At 43.1% G+C, this 22,157-nt stretch overlaps 1 protein-coding gene across 7 annotated transcripts in view; it reads right to left on the minus strand.

Moving 5' to 3' along the window:
• Nucleotides 1-22,157, minus strand: part of FAM20B (FAM20B glycosaminoglycan xylosylkinase) — a 41,293-nt gene that overhangs the window by 1,521 nt on the left and 17,615 nt on the right. For all 7 annotated transcript variants that reach the window (XM_053209336.1, XM_027074323.2, XM_053209334.1 and 4 more), the window contains 5 exons: nt 20,402-20,488; nt 16,166-16,275; nt 2,570-2,741; nt 2,156-2,347; nt 750-809 (listed from right to left, as the gene is read on the minus strand). In XM_053209336.1, the coding sequence (XP_053065311.1) occupies nt 750-809; nt 2,156-2,347; nt 2,570-2,741; nt 16,166-16,275; nt 20,402-20,488 (621 nt within the window). The remainder of the gene's footprint in view (nt 1-749; nt 810-2,155; nt 2,348-2,569; nt 2,742-16,165; nt 16,276-20,401; nt 20,489-22,157) is intronic.

The following is a 22,157-nucleotide window of genomic DNA, read 5'->3' on the forward strand; positions in this document are numbered from 1 at the left end:
ATAAAATAATAAAATAATACCAGCAATAATAATCTGAAATGGAGCTCTGAGAGCCCGATTCTTTCTCTCATTTTGATTTACCTTCTAATTTCTTTGTTTTCTAATACAGACTTTAAAAAAAAATAAATTACTAAGTGACTATGAAAAAGTTATTTCTGGTTTACACAACTTCAAATCAAGATATGCAGGGGCACCTGGGTGGCTCAGCCGGTTAAGCGTCCGACTTCGGCTCAGGTCATGATCTCACGGTCTGTGAGTTCGAGCCCCGCGTCGGGCTCTGGGCTGACAGCTCGGAGCCTGGAGCCTGCTTCAGATTCTGTGTCTCCCTCTCTCTCTGACCCTCCCCCGTTCATGCTCTGTCTCAAAAATAAATAAACATTAAAAAAAAAAACAAACCAAATCGAGATATGCAAACTTCAGGTGGTCTGTAGTGAGGAAGTGAGAGGACCTCAAACCCTAAGGTAAACAATACAGCAGCCAGGGATGCAGACTGTACTAGATTTTTGCTGGACAGAGGACTATGTTCTGATAGTAAAACAAATGTGAATATGTACTATTGAACAGACTGAAATTTTCTATTCATATAAAATTTGCAGTGACTTTTGAATTCCAGGGGTTCTGGGTTGGAAAAGCATAAAAAGCACTTGGTCAGGTATTAGAAGTCTTAAGGCCAAGGAACCTACTGTACTGTTCCCTGAGCCTGGAAAGGAAGACAACACTGGCCGATGTATTTGATGTGCGTAACTTACATGCAACACTGATAGAGGGGGGCAAGAATGCTTCTCTCATCCAGTGATGGGTTCCCAAAGCTGAAAATTAAATTAAAACTTAGTGAATTAGTTAGTGGCACCAGTTCCCCGCTTAGCATCAGGGCAAGAGCAAATTCTCTAAGAAAACCCAAATGTGATCCTAGATAATTTCATGCTCCCACGGCTCAAATCACTTAAATTAAAAATAAACAGGGCATGACCAATTAGACCTGGGATCCCTAACAGCCTGTACCGCACGCAGTATCTAACAACAAACGCGCTCATTTACAAGGCTCCTCTCTTCTAGAAGCCAGCTACGGCAAGGTGCTGAGGCATAACCACATAACACAGGGTGGAGCCCGGGGACCAAAGGGAGGGCCTGAAGACCCCGAAACCTAGAAAGGCTTTAAGGGCGGGAAGAGAAATAAACGCTAGTCACATGATTCCCACTTGCTCTACTTCAAATCACCAATCAGAACAGAGCTGGCTCATCTATTCCTACAAGAAAGCAGATGGCCAGATTCAGACAGGAGAAGCTGCTCGGAAGGCTGACAGTGATTCCAAGCGGATGTAAAAATGATCTTAGCAGTAGTTCAGAATGAATCAGAAGTGGTTCTGGAAAAACCCACTCTGTGCTAGAAGCTCACCCTAACAGCCTGGAAGGTCTGGCGGCCCTCAGCACAGCGCAGGCCCTCAAATAATAAATGGCGAAGACGGAGTGCCTGGGGGGGCTCAGTCGGTTAAGTGTCTGACTCTTGATTTTGGCTCAGGTTCACGATCTCACGGTTCATGAGATCGAGCCCCACATCGGGCTCTAAGCTGACAATGCAGAGCCTGCTTGGGATTCTCTCTCTGCCCTCCTCCTGCTCTCTCTCTCTCTCCCTCTCCCTCAAAATAAACATTAAAAAAGGAAAAAAAAAAAAAAAGGAACTGCTCTTCTCACGATCATAAAAAGTCTGGGCCTAGACTGCCATAAATGAAGCAAAACAGCCTATCGAACAAATTAATTCTTTAAACCGCATGACCCTTTGGACAGAATCAACTTAAGAGTAATTAAATTTCATGTTCTATTAAATATGTATTTCTCAAGACTCGAAACCTCGTCAAGGGAGAGTGACACAAGCAGCGAGCGAAAAATCAAAGACCCTGTTGTCCCGCAGTCTGTGTTGAGAATCACAGTCTTTGCCTCCTAGGGAGAAACCCCACTTCTCCGCTTTTTAAAGCCCTCAGACCCGAGGGTGGAGGGCGTACAGATGGAAGGATGGGCGCCAAGGGCGAAGACCCTGACCGAAAACGGGAAGGACGCCTTCTGGCGACCGCGTTCCGGACGTTTTCCAGAGCACCCGCGAACGCGCCCTTGTACGCGCAGAATCCCCGAACTGACGAGGATAGCCGTGTGGCCCTACCTTTTGGCATTATCGAGAAGGATGAGCATGCTAGCGCCTTCGTCGTCTTGAAAACTCTCATAGTGATGCCGGTCAGCGTTGCCGATCAGGTAATCGAAGACTGCGGTGTCGATGATATCCAGGAGGCGCGGGCCGGAGTCGTAAGGGGACGTTTTCTTCACGGCGTCGCAGTAGCTCTCGTCGTACTCCCACCTGGAGGCGAGGGGCACCGCCCGGGGTATTTACCGGGCGCCCGCGCTCTACCTGGCACCGTTTCAAACACAGAGAAGAGACGTCCCCGCCTGGTGGGCTGCCCCCAACCCTCACCTCCCAGCCCTGTGTGGTCCTGGACGGAAGCCCCGGCTCCTACACGGCGCGGCAGCTGGCCGGGCACAGGCCAGAACGAGGTGGTGGCCCGGCCACAGGAGCACGCACCTGGCCAGTTTGCCCTCTCGGTAAGTCCTGCCCCACGGGTGTCGGTGTTTCTGCAGAGGCCACACATCCGGAAGCCACAGCGTGACAGACCCCTCCATTGTGTCTCCATCGGCACAAGCTGGCTCCGTTTCTCGGCAGTAGTAACACTTCCCGTAGAAACAAGTATTATTTCCTAAAGCGGAGAAAGGAGCCAAATACACTTAAGGAAGAAAAGAAGACTCCAAGTTCTCCCCGACGATGTCAAAGGGAGCAGCTAAGTGAACAAATACTGTGAGAACAATGATCCTGAATGATATTTCAACATCGATTTATTTTCTATACAGGTAATAAAGGCACACGGTGAGAAAACAACGTCGGAAGGCACAAAAGGACATATCTGAAACAGTTCCTTGCCCTCTGTGTCCCTGCTAGCCAGTCCCTCTCCCAGGAGTCAAGTGGTGTCACAAGGATCTTTCCGAACTCACTTTAAGTAAAGAAAAGTCATGCCCTCTTCTCTTCGGTCAGGGCTGACACTGGCCGGAGCGCCCAGGGGAGGGGGAGTGGGCCTGCACGGGGTCAGGCTATGGGCTGGGAGTCTGGGTACATGGGGGTGGGAGTGGGGTGTAGCACAAATAAATACACTGAGGATAATGGGAACCAGGGTTCTCAGATGGAGAAGGGAGATTAACACACAGAAAGGGAGAAAACCAGAATAAATCTTGTGGTGTTGAATTAGAATTGGAACTCCTGGTTTGAGAGCTTTAACACACAGGTATAGAAAAACACACAGATGTTTGTGAGTGTATACATGCATATTTACACAGACGTGTGTGTGTACACAGCTTTCCAACCTCTGCCCCTCAAGAGAAAACCTGGCAACGATAATAAGCAAGCAGTAATGAGCACACTTAGCACTCGCATACTAGTTTCTAAATACCATTTTACTACTATCTTAAAAGGACCAAGGGCTCCTTGGAGAAACAGGTGACTCTAGGGTGGGGGCAGGGAAAGTACGAGACGGATCTGGGTCCTGTTGCTATGCTAGGTGTAAGGAAGCACTCAGAGAATGATGGGGACATTCCAAAACCCACTGGTCAAATCTGGGACAGTTGGAGCATCAAAGAAGTAACAACAAATTATAACTCTGAGTAAATTAAGAGTCTGGGAGTTCATAGTAACATCAACAAATAACTAAATCAATGTTGGTCACCGGGGGAGAGTTCTGCCCTTTAACAGAATGGAGACTATTAAGTCTAGAAAGAATGATAAAATTAGCAAATAACTATTTGACAACTATCACAGTAGTAACTGATTCAGGCAAGAATTATCAATGAATGTCAAACAAAACTGGTGGGTAAAAATTCGATGACGATAGAATATTTACAGTTCTAGAGTACCTCACAATAAAGTATTCAATAATTGCTAATAAGTATAAAATACTAACTTTACACTGGAGGAAGCTTACAGATGCCTACCATCAAGTGACAAAAGTTAACATCACCGGGGCGCCTGGGTGGTTCAGTCGGTTAAGTGTCCAACTTTGGGTTAGGTCACGATCTCACGGTTCGTGAGTTCAAACCCTACCTCTGGCTCTCTGCTGTCAGCGCAGAGCCTGCTTGGGATCCTCTATCCCCCTCTCTCTGCCCCGCTCACACATGTTCTCTCTCTCTGCTCTCTCAAAAATAAACATTAAAGAAGTTAACCTCACCTGTAATGGGGCACAGCAACAAATCTACATCATGTGCCTCCTGATATGATGTACCGAGAAGAGCACAACAGCACTTCTCTGGTATTCCCACCCAAACTTTTAAATCATGAGGAAATATCAGACAAACTCAAATTAAGAGATACTCTATAGGAACACCTAGGTGGCTCAGTCAGTTAAATGTCTGGCTCTTGATCTTAGCTCAGGTCATGATCTCAGGGTTCGTGAGTTCAAACCCCGCATTGGGCTCTGCGTTGGAGATTCTCTCTCTTTCTCTGTCCCTCTCCAGCTCGTGTGCGTGGGTGCTCCCTCTCAAAACAAATAAACAAACGTTAAAAAAAGAGAGAGATTCTATAAAGTAACTGGCCTGCACTGTTACCAAATGTTCCAAGTCATGAAAAAACAAGGAGAGTGAAGCTAAAATGACAACTAACACAACACACGATCCTAGACGGAGTTCTGGACATTACAGGGAAAGTGGCGAAATGTGAACAACGTCTGTGTGTTAGACGCTGATGCCGCATCAACGGCAAATAATCTCCTGATGTTGCCGACTGAATGCAGCTGTGTAGGAGGGTGTTCTGGTGCTTGGGAAATACTGACGTCCTCATTCACTAGTGTATTCCTGTCTGCACCCTATTCTCCAATGGTTGAAAACTGTTTAAGGAATCTGGGGGACTCTGGACCATCTCTGCAACCTTTGTACAAATCTAAAATTATTTCAAAATAAGAAGTTTAGGGGCACCGGGGTGGCTCAGTTGGCTAGGCGTCTGACTCTTGACTTCAGCTCGGGTCATGATCTCATGCTTTGTGAGTTCGAGCCCCACATCAGGCTCTGTGCTGAGAGTGCAGAGCCTGCTGGGGATTGTCTCTCTCTCCCTCTCTCTGACCCTGCCCCACTTGCTCTCCTTCTCTCTCTCAAAATAAATAAACTTAAAACAAAATTATTAAAAAGTAAATAAATAAAAAGTTTAGGGGCACTTGGGTGGCTCAGTCAGTTGAGCATCCGACTTTGGCTCAGGTCATGATCTCGCGGTCCGTGAGTTTGAGCCCCGCGTCGGGCTCTGCGCTGACAGCTCAGAGCCTGGAGCCTGTTTCGGATTCTGTGTCTCCCTCTCTCTCTGCCGCTCCCCTGCTGGCACGCGCTCTCTCTCTCCCTCTCTCTTTCAAAAATAAGTAAACATTAAAGAAAATATTTTTAAAAAGTTTAAAAAAAGCAAATCTAAAAGGTAAGTGATGTTTTCTTGGCCCTCCATCGCTATTAAATATAGCCATCAAATGAGCTAATTTCCTCCATGTAACCCCTTCACATACTCCTTGGATGACTGTTCATGTTCTCACGCACACATGTCCCTAAAGAGATGGGCAGCAATCAAACGTTCTGGTAATTCCAGCCCCTAGCACAGCACACACTCCATAGAAATAAAACCACTCCACGCCCACCCACAAAGCTGACTGTATCACTCTTGTACCTTAAAAACATTTCTAGGTAAAGAATAGTTGAATTAATTGAACAATATACCACATATATAATGTTTATAAACTTCTAAATTTAACTTGATCCCATCAGAAATACGAGCAGATCAGGGCACCTAGGTGGCTCAGCTGGTTAAGTGTCCGACTCTTGATTTTGGCTCAGGCCATGATCTCACGGTTCATGAGATCAAGTCCCATGTTGGGCTCTGTGCTGGCAGCCCGGAGCCTGCTTGGGGTTCTCTCCCTCCTTCTCCCTGCCCCTCCCCACTTGCACACTCATGCTCTCTTGTGTGTTCTTCTCTCTCCAAACAAAACAAAACAAAACAAAACAAAACAAAAGAAATACCAACAGATCTTTTAGCGAGTAACTGGATAAAACGATTTTTAAGGTAATAAGGAAAAAGAAAAAAACTATTAGCAAACTCTTAAAATAAATCTCAAAGAGCAGGACTAACCCTCTCAAAACATACCATGACACCTCAATAATTAAACCATAGATCAACTCATGAACAGACAGGAGCAGGACAGGAAGTCCAGAAACTGAAACACATACAAACGAAAATTTATTTCAGGGGGAAAAAGACCACCGCTGTAGTAAGCTGGGATAACTACTGGGACAAGTGACAGCCACCCAGAAAAATGGCACAAACAGCTGGGACCATACTTCATCCACACACCAGGGTAAATTCTAACTATGTCAAAAAGTTAAATGTGAAAAATAAAACTATAAAAGTACTTAAAATTAAAAAGGCGGAATTCTCCCATCATCTTCGAGCAAGCAAGGCTAACTATGATTCAAAATCAGAAAATCTGTAAGAAAAGATGGATCGATCACATTCAAAACAAAAAATTTCTATAACGCAAAACGATACCATAAGCAAAGTCAAAAAAAAGAACTGGGAAAAATATTTGTATCTCGTATCACAAAGGGCTGTCTTCCCTATGTATGAGCTCCGATAATTTGGTAAGAGCAGTGGCAGAGCTGAAAATGAGCAAAGGATACACAAAGACAGGTAAAAGAAAATACAAACGGCTCTTAAACAAATGAAAAGATGACACATCTGAAAGACACAGAAGCCAAAGCTCGGTCACATGCTGTTGCTGATGCTAATGGAAAAGAGGGGTTCTCACGCATCACTACTGGGAACGTAAACTGGTTAACATCCGTGTAAAAGTACATGTGCCCTTTGACCCGGCGCTTTCGCTTCTGGATAGATTTGATCATGTATGAAGTTATTTATGTGTACATATTAATTCTGGGCAACACTGGTTGTAAAAAAAAATACCGGAACTTGTATGTCCAATAAAGGTCTGCTTAAATGAGTCATGGCAGATCCATACAACAGAGCACTGTACAGCTGGCAAAACAACAAAAGAATGAAGAAGCTCTTTATATGATAATAGATTTCTAAGACATATTAGGTAAAAGAAGAAGATGCAAAAGTACGTACAGTATGACATATGTATTATAAAGTGGCAGAGTTAAATAAAAATATACATTCGTATTTGATACAAAAAAGGACACAAAGAAATTACTAACAGAGATGACCACTGGGAGGAAGGAGAAGGAATGGAGAGATGAGGGGGAAACTCTTCTTATAATCTTTCTAATACTTTTTAAAAATTCTGAGTTGTGTGAATGTCTTACTGATTCAAAAATTTTTTTAAAAACAAGCAGAACACTGCAGCAAAGCCTGCTGCCTCTATGACAAAACCCAAACTCCTGAGTTTGCTAAGACCCTTTGTAACCGAATGGAGTATGGTGTACTGGCTGAGTGCGAAGTAGGGTCAGGTTTCTGGGGTTAAAATATGGACCGCAATTAGACGTGAGACTTAGACGTCATTAGACGTGAGACTTTGGGCATGTAATCTCACCTCTCTGAGCTTCCTCTGTAAAATGGACAGAGCAGCCCTCTTCCACTGGGTTGTGAAAAGCAAAAGGGATAACCCACAGTCATGCTCACCACGGAGCCTGACACAATGTCAGAGACCAATCAATGCCATCTACTTGTTATTAATAATCTGCCCTCCAATCTACCTTTCCAGACTTCAATATCCCTGTTCACTGCTATGAACCTAGGCTCTGAATCTTTTACTATTTCCTGGATGCATCAAGCTTTTACAACTGGTTTTCTGATCACCTTCGTCTCCATGTTCTCCTTGAATGAACCTGTAATAATCAAATCTATACTTCCGGTCCACACTTCTCTCCTAGGCTGTAGACTTCAGCACCTAAATGACCGGTCAACATTTACCCCTGGATGTTCCTGTCAAGGTAAGATTTTGTACCAAATTCCACTGTGTACAACTGTAATTCTTGGGACACCGGCTGGGTATTCTACAATTCAACTCAGTTCTGACACTATCTACCCAGAGACAGCACCAGACTCCAGAAGTTAAAGTCTCAGTCCCACAAGAACGCAAACTTGTGCAGCCACTCTGGAAAACGGTATGGAGGTTCCTCAAAAAACTAAAAATAGAACTACCCTACAACACAGCAATTGCATTTCTAGGCATTTATCCAAGGGATACAACTGTGCTGTTTCAAAGGGACACATGCACCCCCATGTTGATAGCAGCACTATCAACAATAGCCAAAGTATGGAAAGAGCCCAAATGTCCATCGATGGATGAATGGATAAAGAAGATGTGGTGTGTATGTATGTATACACACACACACACACACACACACACACATACACACACAATGGAGTATTACTCGGCAATCAAGAAGAATGAAATCTTAAAAAAAAAAGAATGAAATCTTGCCATTTGCAACTACGCAGATGGAACTAGAGAGTATTATGCTAAGTCAAATTAGTCAGAGAAAGACAAATATCATATGACTTCACTCATATGAGGACTTTAAGACACAGACAGATGAACACAAGGGAAGGGAAACAAAAATAATACAGAAACGGGGGGGGGACAAAACATAAGAGACTCTTAAATATGGAGAACAGAGGGTTACTGGAGGGGTTGTGGGAGAGGGAATGGGCTAAATGGGTAAAGGGATTAAGGAATCTACTCCTGAAATCATTGTTGCACTATATGCTAACTAATTGGGATGTAAATTTAAAAAATAAAATTAGAAATAAAAAAATAAATAAGAAAGATTAAGGGAGCCTGGCTGGCTCAGTTTGTACAGCATGTGACATCTTGATCTTGGGGTTGTAAGTTCAAGCCCCATACTGGGTATAGAGATTACTTAAAAATATAATCTCAAAAAAGTAAAATAAATAAAATAAAATTAGAAAGATTAAAAAACTTAAGGGGAAAAAAAGTCTTAGTCCCACAAGACTGTGCTCCAATTCACATGCCAGTTGTAAGTCTAGGTGGTCACCTGGGCTTCTCACGGACTGGCTTAAAACTCAAGAGGTTTCTATAAGCCCTTCCTGGGGTCTAATTTGCTAGGGCAGAAGAATATACACTGCGGAAAGGACAGTCTCTTCCGTAAATGCTGTTGGGAGAACTAGACAGCCACATGCAGAAGAATGAAACTGGACCACTTCCTTTTACCATACACAAAATTAACTCAAAATGGATTAAAGACTTGAACCTAAGACCTGAAACCATAAAATGCCTAGAAGAACAGGAGGAGAAGAACATGCAGGCAGTAAGCTCCCTGACATCGGTCTGGGTGATGATTTTTTTTGGATCTGACACCAAAAGCAAAAGCAACAAAAGCGAAAATGAACAAATGGGACTACATCAAACTAAAAGCTTCTGCACAGCAAAAGAAACCATCAACAAAATGAAAAGGGGCTGATATCCAAAATAAAGAACTCTTACAATTCAATAGCAAAAAAACAACCTGATTTTAAAAAGTGAGAAGATCTGAATCAACAGCTTTCCAAAGAAGACATATAAGTGGCCAACAGTACATGAAAGGTATTTCACCAATCAACAAAACTAAAATGCAACCAAGAGAATGGGAGAAGACATTTGCTAATGACATCTCTGATAAAGGGTTAATACCCCAAATTGATAAAGAACTTAACAAACTCAACACCCAAAAAACAATCCAGTGAAGAAATGGGCAAAAGACATGAATAGACATTTTTCCAACGAAGACATCCAGATGGCTAACAGACACATGAAAAGATGCTCCACATCACTTATCATCAAGGAAAATACAAATCAAAACCACAATGAGATACCACCTCACACCTGTCAGAATGGCTAAAAAGAATAACTCAGGAAACAACATGTTGGTGAGGATGTGGAGAAAGGGGAACACTTTTGCACTGCTGGTGGGAATGCGCACTGGTGCAGCCCCGCTGGAAAACAGTATGGAGGTTCCTCAAAAGTTAAAGTAAAACTACCCTACGATCCTGCAACTGCACTACCAGGTGTTTACCCAAAGGATTCAAAAATACAGATTTGAAGGGGCACATGCACCACCCCATTGTTTACAGCAGTGCTATCAACAATAGGCCAACTATGGAAAGAGCCCGAGTGCCCATCAACTGATGAATGGATAAAGAAGATGTGGTATACATACACAACAGAATATTAGTCAGCCATCAGAAAGAATGAAATCTTGCCATTTGCAACGATGTGGATGGAGCTAGAGTGAAGTCAGTCAGAGAAAGACAAATACCATGTGACTTCACTCATATGTGGAATTTAAGAAACAAAACACACGAACATATGTGAGGATGAAAAAAAGAGAGAGGAAACAAACCATAAGAGATTCTTAAAGATAGAGAACAAACTGAGGGTTGATGGAGGGAGGTGGGTGGGGAATGGGCTAGATGAGTGATGCGTACTAAGGAGGGCACCTGTGATGAGCACTGGGTGTTGTATGTAAGTGACGAATCACTAAATTGTACTCCTGAAACCAATATCGCACTGCATGTTAACTAACTAAAATCCAAATGAAAATCTGAAAAGGGGAGCCTGGGTGGCTCAGTCAGTTGAGCATCTGACTCTTGACTTCAGCTCAAGTCATGATCTGATGGTTGTGAGACTGAGCCTGGTGTTGGGCTCCATGCTGGGTGTAAAGCCTGCTTACAATCCTCTCTCCTCCCTCTGCACCACCCACCCCACCACCATTCATGTTCTCTCCCTCTCTCAAAAGAATTTTTTTTTAAATTTTTTTTAATGTTTATTTATTTTTGAGACAGAGAGAGACAGAGCATGAATGGGGGAGGGGCAGAGAGAGAGGGAGACACAGAATCGGAAGCAGGCTCCAGGCTCTGAGCCATCAGCCCAGAGCCTGATGCGGGGCTCGAACCCACGAACCGTGAGATCGTGACCCGAGCTGAAGTCGGACGCTCAACCGACTGAGCCACCCAGGCGCCCCTCAAAATAATTTTTTAAAAAGAAAAAAGGTGTTTCACATCATTAATCACGAAAGAAATGCAAATCAAAACCACAATGAGATATCATCTCACACCTGTTAGAATAGGTATAATCAAAAGACAAAGTGTTGGTGAGGATACGGAGCAAAGGGAACTCTTGTGTACTGGGTGGGAATGTGAACTGATGTAGCCACCACGGTAAACACTATGGAGGTTTCTCAAAAAATTAAAAAATGGAACTAACGTATGATCTAACAATTCTGAGTATTTACTGGAAAAAAAACCCCACCGACTTGAGGGGTTGGCGCCTCAATGTTCCCTGTGGCATTATTTACAATAGCCAAGATACGGAAACAACCTAAGTGTCCACCGATGAATGACTACTGCTGCATGTGTATGTATGTGTGTGTGTGTGTGTGTGTGTGTGTATATATATGTATATATGTATATGTATATATACATATATATGTATACATATGTACACACATACATATGTATATATATGTGTATATGTATGTGTATATATGTATATGCACGTATATATGTACATATACATATATATGTATATACACACACACATACATACACACACACACACACACACACACACACACACAATGAAATATTATTTGGCCATAAAAAAATAAGAATGAAATCTTGCCATTTGCAACAACATGGATGGACTTTGAGGGCATTATGCTAAATGAAAGAAGCCAGACAGAGAAAGACAAATACCATCTGATCTCACTTACGTGTAGAATCTAAAAACAAAACCAAAAAACAATCCAAAACTAAGTTCTCAGATACAGAGAACAGACTGGTAGTTGCCAGAGGCGGTGGGGTATACAGTGGGCGAAATGGAATAAAGTGGGTCGAAAGGTACAAACTTCCAGTTATGAAACAGGTTGTTCCTGGGGGTGTAAAGCACAGCATGGCGACTATAGTTAATAATACTACAATGAAACTTGCTAAGCGAATAGATCTTAAAAGTCCTCACCACAAGAAAAAATTCTGTAACTACGTACGGCGATGGATGTTAACTAGACATGGTGGTGATAAAATGTGAAGCCATTGCGATGTATACCTGAAACTAACATAAATGTTGTATGCCAATTATAGCTCAAAAAAAAAAAAAATTCCTGGAGAGGCTCATAGGAAAGCAGTTAACTCACTAGACTACTGGTTTATTACAAAGGATACAAAGCAAAAACCTGATGGAGATAAACAGGGCAAGGTTTCCAACAAAGGAGCTTCTGTCCTCATGGGGCCCGGCCAGTGGCATATGGAAGCATTCTGGTTCACTAATCTGGAAACTCCCAAATCCCATACTGCTGGCATTTTCATGGAGGGCTTTCTCAGAGAGGAACGGTCAATTATTAACTCTATTTTCAACACCCCTCTCCTCCCTGGAGAATGGGAGGTGGACGGTGGGGTGGTGGTGAAAATTCCAAGTTTCCAATTGTGGCTTGTCTCTTTGGTGACGAGCTCCCGTCCAGGAGGCATCCGGAAGCCCACGTGGCGTCACCTCAAGAGAACAAGAGACACCCCTGTGCTGTTATTGCTTAGGAATTCACCAGGGTTTTAGGAGTTCTGTGCAGGCACTGGGGGCAGAGCCAAATATACCTATTTCTTATTATTTCACACAAGGAAACGAAATGTCCAAAATTTGATTCACTGTCTTCCTCCTCTTCACCTCCCCAGGTCTGCTCCTTTGCATACATTCCTACGACAGCTAACAGCTTTGTTATACCCTGAGTCATCCAATCCAGGAACTTGGGAGTCATTCTTAATTTTTCCTTCTCTCTCAATTGTCCCACTCAGCCCAAATGTTCACAAATCCGTTCCATTTTAATTCTCGAGTGTCTCTTAACTCTTCCTCTCTGCCGTCCTTACTCCGGTTCTGGCTCATACCACACACGCGGTTCGCACACAGCCTCTATGTGCTCTCATCGCTCATCTCATCCCTTTCCCAACCTCATCCCCATCCTCCACGAAGCCGCCGCAGTTGGGTTTCCAAAATTCCATTCTGATCTTCCCGTGCTCCAGCTTTTTTAACGGCCTCCCACTGCCTAGGCAAAACGTCGCCACTTCTAAGCCTGGTGCGCAAGGCCCTTCAGTGACATCGTTCGGATCACCTGCCTTCCCCCCTCACTGGCACCACACCCCCCTTCACTTTAGCTAAATTACACAGTCTCCTGAGCTTGCCACAGGCTTCTCTCACTTCTCGTCACCTTGTCCATGCACCGCCCGCCACTTGGAACACGGTTAACTCAGGGAGCCCGTGCACCGGATGGGAACAAAATTACATTTTTATTTTCATTAGCTTCTATCTGAAACTTAGCATTTCCGTCAGTTATGATGGCAGGGAGCAAACCAGGGTGGAATTAGCATCACCTGTGACTTTTTCACAGAAGAAATTAGACTTTTTGTATCATATTAGCACTGTTGCAGACAGCCCAAAGTATCATTCATACACAGTCTGAGATTATGATTATGATCTTGTTATTTCGTGTGTTAATAACAAAGCACATACTAGTATATCACAAACTTGCTTTTTCTAATTTTTGATAACAAAACTGTATTTCAATATTATTGGTTTCATTTAGAATTCTATGTATCCTAATTTATGTATTTAAAAACATTATTTTGAGAAAAGCTCCTCTCTAGCATGCCAAGAGTCTATAGTACAGAAAAGGTTAGAGTCCGGACACCCAGGATGTGCCTTCCCACTCTGCCTTCCTGGAGGATTGCTCTTCTCCCTATAAGACTTGAATGAAATACCACCTTCGCTATCGAACTGTCACCTTGACCCTCACATCTGCCCTTCCCTTCCACATGCTCACAGGCCCTCTGTACGTGTCTGGCTTCCTTGTTAGACGAAACTCCTAGAAGACAGGAAGGTGCTATTCATTTTTGTATATTTAGCACCTGGTTCAGAGCCTACCACACAGAAGTGAAACAGAATTTTGTTGCAAGAATGTCATTTTTTAAATGTTTATTTTTGAGAGAAAGAGAGACAGCGGGGAGGGGCAGAGAGAGAGTGGGGGACCCAGAATCCAAAGCAGGCTCCAGGCTCTGAGCTGTCAGCACACAACCCGATGCGGGGCTCACGGCTTGTGTCACAAGCTGCGAGATCATGACCTGAGCCAAAGTCAGAAGCTTAACCGACTGAGCCACCCAGGCACCCCTGAAAGACTGTAAAAGAATATAAGCGGATGAAATATTTGAGAGTCTGAAAATCCGGGTCTGAGTCCTGGCTAACAAGTAGTAGCTATGTGACTTTGGGGAAGTCCTCTAATTCCTTCGAGCCTCTTTCTCAGGTGTGAAATATAGGTACATCTCCCTTACTTACTGCATTCTTTTGTCAACACGATCAAAATAAGGTAACTGTGTAAGTGCTTTGTTGAGCTGCAAGGGTCACATAGAACTTAGTTGTTATTATATGAAGTTATCTCATAACATATTTTTAAAAATTGTGCTAAGGTCAGCTCATTATTTAAAATCTACCTCCAGCCAAATCCGTCTACCTGCTGCTATGGATTGAATGTTTCTGTACCCCCAAGTTCATATGTTGAACCCCTAATCCCCAGTGTGCTGGCATTTGAAGGTGGGACTTCCAGGAGGAGCCCTCATGATGGGGTTCACGCCCTCGTAAGAAGAGACAGCAGAGATGATTCCTCTCTCATTCTCTATGCCAGTGTGAGGACACAGCAAGACGGTGGCTGACTATAAACCAGGAAGAGTGTCCTCACCAGAACCCAACTGTGCCGGCACCCTCATCTCGGACTTCCAGCCTCCACGACTGGGAGAAATAAATCTCCACTGTTTAAGCCACGTGGTCCATGAGATCTTCCGGCAGCGCCCACTGAGACGCTGCTCTGTGCTGAGGGTGCGTCCAGAAGCTCATTCCCCAAGTGTGCCAGCCCCACGCCCTGGCCTGTCTCTATGCCCTCGCTCCGTTCTTCCTTTCTGTTACTTCGCCTGATGCCCAGCGAAGACGCTGCCTGGGTGGCTCCTACCGATGCTTCAATACTCAGTCTCAGTGACAATAACCTCCTCTACAAACCTTTTTCTGGCCTCTCCCTCTCCCACCCCTCGCACCGTGTCTGAGAGTTAACCTTCTGTGAGTCTCCAGAGAGCAGAGGCTCTGGCCTATTCTTGACTTCCTCTCATCCAGCAGGAACTTGTGTTTGCCTGCGCATAAAATTGGACAGGCAAAGATGATTAGAAAATATATGAAACAAATCATGACACTGTGTGTTTTTGCTTATTTGTAAGAACAGTGTAGCTTGGCCTTCTATGTTTAAATTCTGAATGATGAATCTGTCATAAGCCCTTTAAATACTCAATTTCACCTCATTGGAAATATAAATCCATTCATTCTAGCCAAGCAAGCTGAAATTCATCTCGCAATGCTGTTTTGATAGTCATATCATAATGCAGAGCACTGTGTCATTGAAAATGTCACCACGATGAGGCTGAAACAAGAGCCCCCAGCACCTCTGAATCCCTCCCGTTCTCACTGTGCCCACAAGGAGAACTGGAGTGAGAATTTAGCTCAGAGTCCTCACCCTGGAGTGAGAAGACGGAGAACGGAGACCAGAGGGACCACAGCCAGTTCCATGCACAGTGAGTTATAGGCTGACCCTTTCAGAGCAGAAGGCAGCGGTGATCTTTCAGGCCCCCATGCAACCCTACAAGGGCATTTCTGACCCTCTTACAGGCTTGCCTTAGGGTTTCCTCAATTCTAAGGAGATAGTTCCCAAGAAAGGACATGTATAGGAAAAACACCTCCAAGTCAATAATACACATTCAGGCTAAAATTTAAGTTTGAGATTTACTTTGAGATCAAGCAGAAGGAAAAGAAGTTATCACCTGCTTACACGATCAGTAAACTATGTCACTTCCTACTTCACAGACACAACAAAGCACACATCAGGGAAAACTTTCGCTTTCTGGCCACCTGCCGTCAGATCCATTTCCCCCAGTGACCTGAGAACAAGTTACCTGATTTGGTTTTGTGCTCCCTTGAGTTCTTCAGTTCCTGAAAGTCACAAACCAGCTTGCGCCATGATAGTTAATAACTTATTAACTACTCCTCTATTTAAATGTCCTCTATAATCTTCTTACCTACGGTTAGGAAGGTGCTCAACAGCTGCTCCGTGGCAACAGGCTTGATCTCTGTCCGCAGATTAACAAATCTGCCAACCACTAAGGGCGCTCGGCGGAAACCCAGGATCCTGGTTTGGGAGGTTGAAGAACAGAAGAGAAAAATCTGTGGGGGTGTATTTGACAAAGTAGTCTTAAAAAGATATTGTTGTTTCATAGGTAAATGTATATATTTTGAAGATTTTATTTGTAAGTAATCTCTACCCCCAACATGGGATCGAACTCATGACCCCAAGATCAAGGGTCGCACGCTCTACTGACTGGGCCAGTCTAGTGCCCCTGCGGGTCAGTCTATTTTAAAGGTACGTATATTTATGAGCTTAATATCAAGATGTAGGTCATTTATTTTAATATGTACTTCAGCAAAAGGGATAAGGCAAATCTGGCCAAATGTGGACAGTTGCTAAATCGGGGAAATAGATACACGGGTTCATTATACCGTTCTAATTTGTTAGAAATTTTTCATAATAAAAAATTTTAAATAAATTTTAACAAAGCATTAAAAAATGGGCTTAAATACAGAGAAAGACAGATACCGTATGTTTTCACTCTTATGTGGATCCTGAGAAACTTAACAGAAACCCATGGAGGAGGGGAAGGTAAAAAAAAAAAAAAAAAAGAGGTTAGAGTGGAAGAGAGCCAAAGCATAAGAGACTCTTAAAAACTGAGAACAAACTGAGGGTTGATGGGGGGTGGGTGATGGGTACTGAGGAGGGCACCTTTTGGGATGAGCACTGGGTGTTGTATGGAAACCAATTTGACAATAAATTTCATATATTGAAAAAAAAAAAATAATAAAAATAAAAAATAAAAAATGGGCTTAAATCCATACATAGGTTCAAAGCTTTGGGTAAAACAGCACACTGGCAGGAAACTATCAGATTAATCTGAAGGATTAACCCATAGGACTACTTAAATACAGATACACGCGAAGATAACTTCTCTCTAATGGTCTAAAGTATAACCTTACGGTTGAGCAAAATCATTTTTTAAAAAATGAAATTTACTGGCAAAAAAATACACTCACTGAAGAAAGTTGGAGGGGCAGGACTTGGAACACACAGAATCGTTATGATGAAGAAAATAAAGATCACCCATAATTCCACAGCCCAGAAATAACTATTGGACTTTTGGCATATGAGCATTTTTCCCTTTACACATATATATAAAAACATACACACTCTTGTGTATATACACAATGGAGATTATACTATACCCAATTTTGTATCCTGCTTTGCATTCATCATTATATCATGAGCCTTTTCTCATGTCATCATAAAACTTTTAAAAACAGCTGTGTAGGGGAGCCCGGGGTGGCTCAGTCGGTTAAGTGTCCAACTTCAGCTCAGGTCATGATCTCACAGTTTGTGGGTTCGAGCCCCGCATCAGGCTCTGTGCTGACAGCTCGGAGCCTGGAGCCTGTTTCGGATTCTGTGTCTCCCTCCCTCTCTGCCCCTCCCCCACTCGCACTCTGTCTCTGTCTCTCTCAAAAATAAATATTGAAAAACATTTTCTTATATAGCTGCGTAAATAAAGAATCCACTGTTCGGGGTTGTTGACTGACTCTGTCTTAATCTTAGAAAAGCCGCAAAAGCAAGTTAATCAACTGAGGTGTCAAAATAACAAACATCGAGAGGACCTCCCAAGGCCAGAGAAGGCGGTCAAATCCTAACGTAATGGAGAAATAGCAACCCAGAGCAGAGACGTGTCGGGAGCCATGGATGGGAAAGAAGAGCTGGAAAGTACTTTTCCTCCCTACTGACCAGTGCCAGGCCAAAGAACAGCAGCCAGTTTAGCGCGGAGGGGCCACGTCACAGCGGCAGTTAACAAAACGGGTGGGGGTACTGGCTAGAGAATAACTTGCAGGCTTTGAGGTAGGGAAGGACTTTTAAATACAAGGCCCCCAAAGCACAAGTCACGAATTGGAACATTAGTGTATTTAATTAACACCAAAGGCAGTGATTTCTGCACAAAGACAACTTCACTTGAAGTTAACATACAGGCGGTTGTGCTGTGAAAAGGTAAGGAGACGTTCAATTTTGCTAATAACTGGGGAAAAACGAAAATAAGTAACAATGATGTACCACTTTATTTGACTGGATTAACACAAATTAGTGTGTTGGACGCTATGAAGTACTGGTATAGATACGGGAAAATGATCTTCACGCACGGCTGGTGTCCATCAGCAGGGAAACAGGAAGGGGTTTGGGAATGAAGAAAATGGAAACAAATGAGGTCTTGGAAAGACTGATTCCAGAATGTCATTTAGTGAGAGGCAGGATTTACCTAACTCTCTACTGCTAGGTCTTAAAAGAGGCAGTGAAAATTCATGGCGTTGTGAACAAACATTTATTTAACCTTTTCCGTATCACTGGATGTTTGGATTGCTACCAGTTTTTCACTAGTGAAAATGCTCCAGCTAAGATCGTGGGTATATATCTTTGAATTTCATTACTTCTCCATGGTACTTCCTAGAAGTACCTTCCTAGAAATATCTTAGATAATTGCGTGAAAAGGTAGTTATGTTACTCATCCAAAGAATAGGAACATTAAGGTTCCTGATACATGACAGAGTTCCTAAAAAGAAAAACTGAACCGATTTAACAATGCCACAAGCTGCATATGAATCTCAATCCATTCCTGCCAATAAAGTACTACCCTCTTAAAAAAAAAATACTGGCCATTTTCAGCAGAAGAAAGTAGTATCCCATGGTTTCAACTGGATTTTTTTTTTAAGTTTATTTATTTATTTTGAGAGAGAAAGAGACAGTACAAGTTGGGGAGGGGCAGAGAAAGAGGGAAAGAGAGAGAATCCCAAGCAGGCTTTGCATGGCCAGTGCAGGGCTCAATGCAGGGCTCGAACCCATGAAGCCACGAGATCATGACCTGAGCTGAGACTGAGTCGGACGCTTAACCGACTAAGCCACTCAGTGCCCTTCAACGGGATTTGCTGTTACTGGTGAGGATGACCCCCTGCCATATTTATTAGCAACCGATCATTTCTATTCAGTCAACTGTGTCCTTAGACCATTTTCTATTAGGGTTTTAGCACATATTTGGATTTGTATAAACATTTACATTAGGTTCAAGTATTATCTCCTAGTTTGATTTTAAATTTTGTTTGATGTTTCCTGACATATGAGTTAACTTTATTTAGCTGAATCTACCGAATAGCTTTTCCTTTGCAATTTTTCAATTATTGCTTTTGTGCCTAGAAAATCCTTCGTAATCCAGAAAAAGACAAAAGTCCATCTTTGTTTTCTTCTGGTTTCCTTTACACGTTCGTTTAAAAAATACTGTGAATATTTCTTTTAAAGTCTGTCGATATGCCCTGAAGAGGGGCGCCTGGGTAGCTCAGTCAGTTAAGCATCCGGCTCTCAGTTTTGGCTCAAGTCATGATCTCGCGGTTAGTGGGTTTGAGCCCCGTGCCGGGCTCTGTGCTGACAGCTCAGAGTCTGGAGCCTGCTTTGGATTCTGTGTCTCCCTCTCTCTCTGCTCCTCCCCTGCTTGTGCTCTGTCCCTCTCTCTCTCTCTCCAAAGTAAATATTAAAAAAAAAAAAAAAGCCCTGAGAAAAGAGCTGATCAGAAGAACAAGTGAGATACAGGCAGTTCAGTTACAATACTCCTAAACTAGCTACCTGCTGAAAAAATATTAATTTTCCTAGTTAGCTTATACATGTAGAATTTACATCTATTTTTCTTTTAGAATTATTCTGGTTATTGAAGCCATGCGTTTTTTGTATGAAGGACCATAAAATTCATGATATAGGTCATGCTGTGTGCTTCTAGCATATGGGGATAAGCCAGTATTACCTACTTTAAACAAAAATAAGACAAAAAAACAGTACTGTCAAGTCTAATTAACAATCAATTCAATTTAGGGACTTGAGTTCCAACTCTGGTTTTCATCCTGCCCTCTTATTTACCAAGAACACCTGCGCTCATGACGACAGGAGGCATACCAGAATGAAATGATCTTAACAAGCGTAGAGTGAAGATATTTACCCTGGTATTCCTAGAACCACCCAGATTATGAAGGACTCATACAAATTTAACAGACTCTGTCGGTCAGCTATCTAAAGTAGGTACCAAGTCAAAGCCATTAGCGTTGCTCCCTTTAGAAGGAGGCCACGAGCCCTCTCCAAGATATTTTTAAAAGGAAACAAAACAAACGTAGCCCTCCATGATGGCACGTACCTGTCCAAATGAAAGGCTGCTACCTCTGCATTGTGTCTATCATAGCCAGCATACGGCTCCCCTTCTACCACATAGTCTCGGTTATACCTGCAGAGTGAGTGGGAGGCACACATGGAGACGTGAATTACATCAGCACCAGAGGAGACAGCACAACAGAAACTTCAGCAGGCCTGATTCTGCTCTGCAGACACGTTCTCAGTCAAAGCTGAGAAGAGCTGTGGATTAGGACAAATCTCCGGTAGGTAGGGTAAAGATAAAGTAGAGAAGGAAACTGGAATTCTCTCCCTGCCTCAGCAATTATTCTACGAATAAAACACGGAAGAGGTTATTTCTACCCCTCTGAAATACTTTCAGTGTAGTTTAAGTAACACTACAAGGTCATTTTCTGGAAGGCAAGGACCATCTCTGTATCTCTAGCACAATGTTAAGCCTATAGTTGGTGCCTAATAAACGTTTACTAAAATGTTTACTAGACTGAACTAAAGAAACGAAGGGAAACGTACAACTAAAATGTCTCTTTACCAGAAGGACTATGGCAAGGCTTGTAAGAGAAGTGTAAATTTTGGGGGGAAAAAACGGTCTGGATGTGCCTCAGCTTTTGTTGAGGAGTAGGCAAAGGTGCATATGAAAAGCGTTGTTGGAACAACCATCCTCTTTTTCTTTTTAGGTTTATGATGACGTGTGGAGGGAATACTGGCCTGGCACGAGAGCTACATATACAGTTCTGTCATCACCTTCTGGGTAACCTTCAACAAAACCAGTCTCTTCTCTGGGTCTTAGATTCTTCATCTACAACGTATGAGGGGCCGGACCAGAAGGCAATTTCCAAGATATCATTCATCTCAAATTCCATTCTGATTATTTTACATCACATGCATGACATAAACAAAGGATAATAAAAGCTAGAATATTTCTTTCGACTAATCATAAAAAAAGATACCATTTAACTGTTAACTAGGAAGAAAGGGACACTAAATTCACCTATAACCTCTCCTGTTTGCATGCATTTCCTGAATCAAAAGGCCTATTTATTAGGCTTTACAGGCAACAGTAAGATAGAAATGAATGGAGACTGAGGCAGAGTGGAGCTGTTCCACCGAGGACACTTGCATCGGGGAAGTGGGAAACACTGCGATAAAAAGCAGTGAACTTGCAACAAAAATGACCTTGGAATCTAAAGGGAAACCATATCCACAAAACACATTTTCCAGGCAAAGTACGGAACATACACGTCAGAAGACAGCCATGCGTCACCACCTGGTTGGAGGCCAGTTTCTTCTTGGCCGGGTCAAAATACTCACGTGTAGTTCTTACGTTTCTAGTGTCAAAGCATTATTCAGGCTACTTAGGATTATACGGCTACCTCCCAAATGAGTCTCCATTTTTAAATAGAACTGCAGTAAAAGCTGACACTCCTCAAGCACTTCTCTCCCCGCTATAGCCACAGGCCGTCCGTACAGCCGGGGGACAGTCCTGGAATACTTTCTTTGCTGGGGCCCCAGCGGGGCCTCCACACGCAGGGAGGTACGTGCAGTCCACTCCTCCCAGTGAAACGTTAGAGAGCTTTCCAATACATGGAAAGGCTGCTCTAAGTGAAATGTAAAACCCTAGAGGAATCCAGAAACATCGGGGGTGGCCTGGAGAGGAAGGGAGGGAAAGAAAAGGGAAAGGAGTAAGAATCACAGAGCTGCCCGCAGAGTCAGGAGGTCTGAATCCCTGGCTCACGGTTCGGCTGTTCGAAACACAGCAAGCCAGA

The sequence above is a fragment of the Acinonyx jubatus genome, chromosome E4, assembly GCF_027475565.1.
Source record: "Acinonyx jubatus isolate Ajub_Pintada_27869175 chromosome E4, VMU_Ajub_asm_v1.0, whole genome shotgun sequence".
NCBI lineage: Eukaryota > Metazoa > Chordata > Mammalia > Carnivora > Felidae > Acinonyx > Acinonyx jubatus.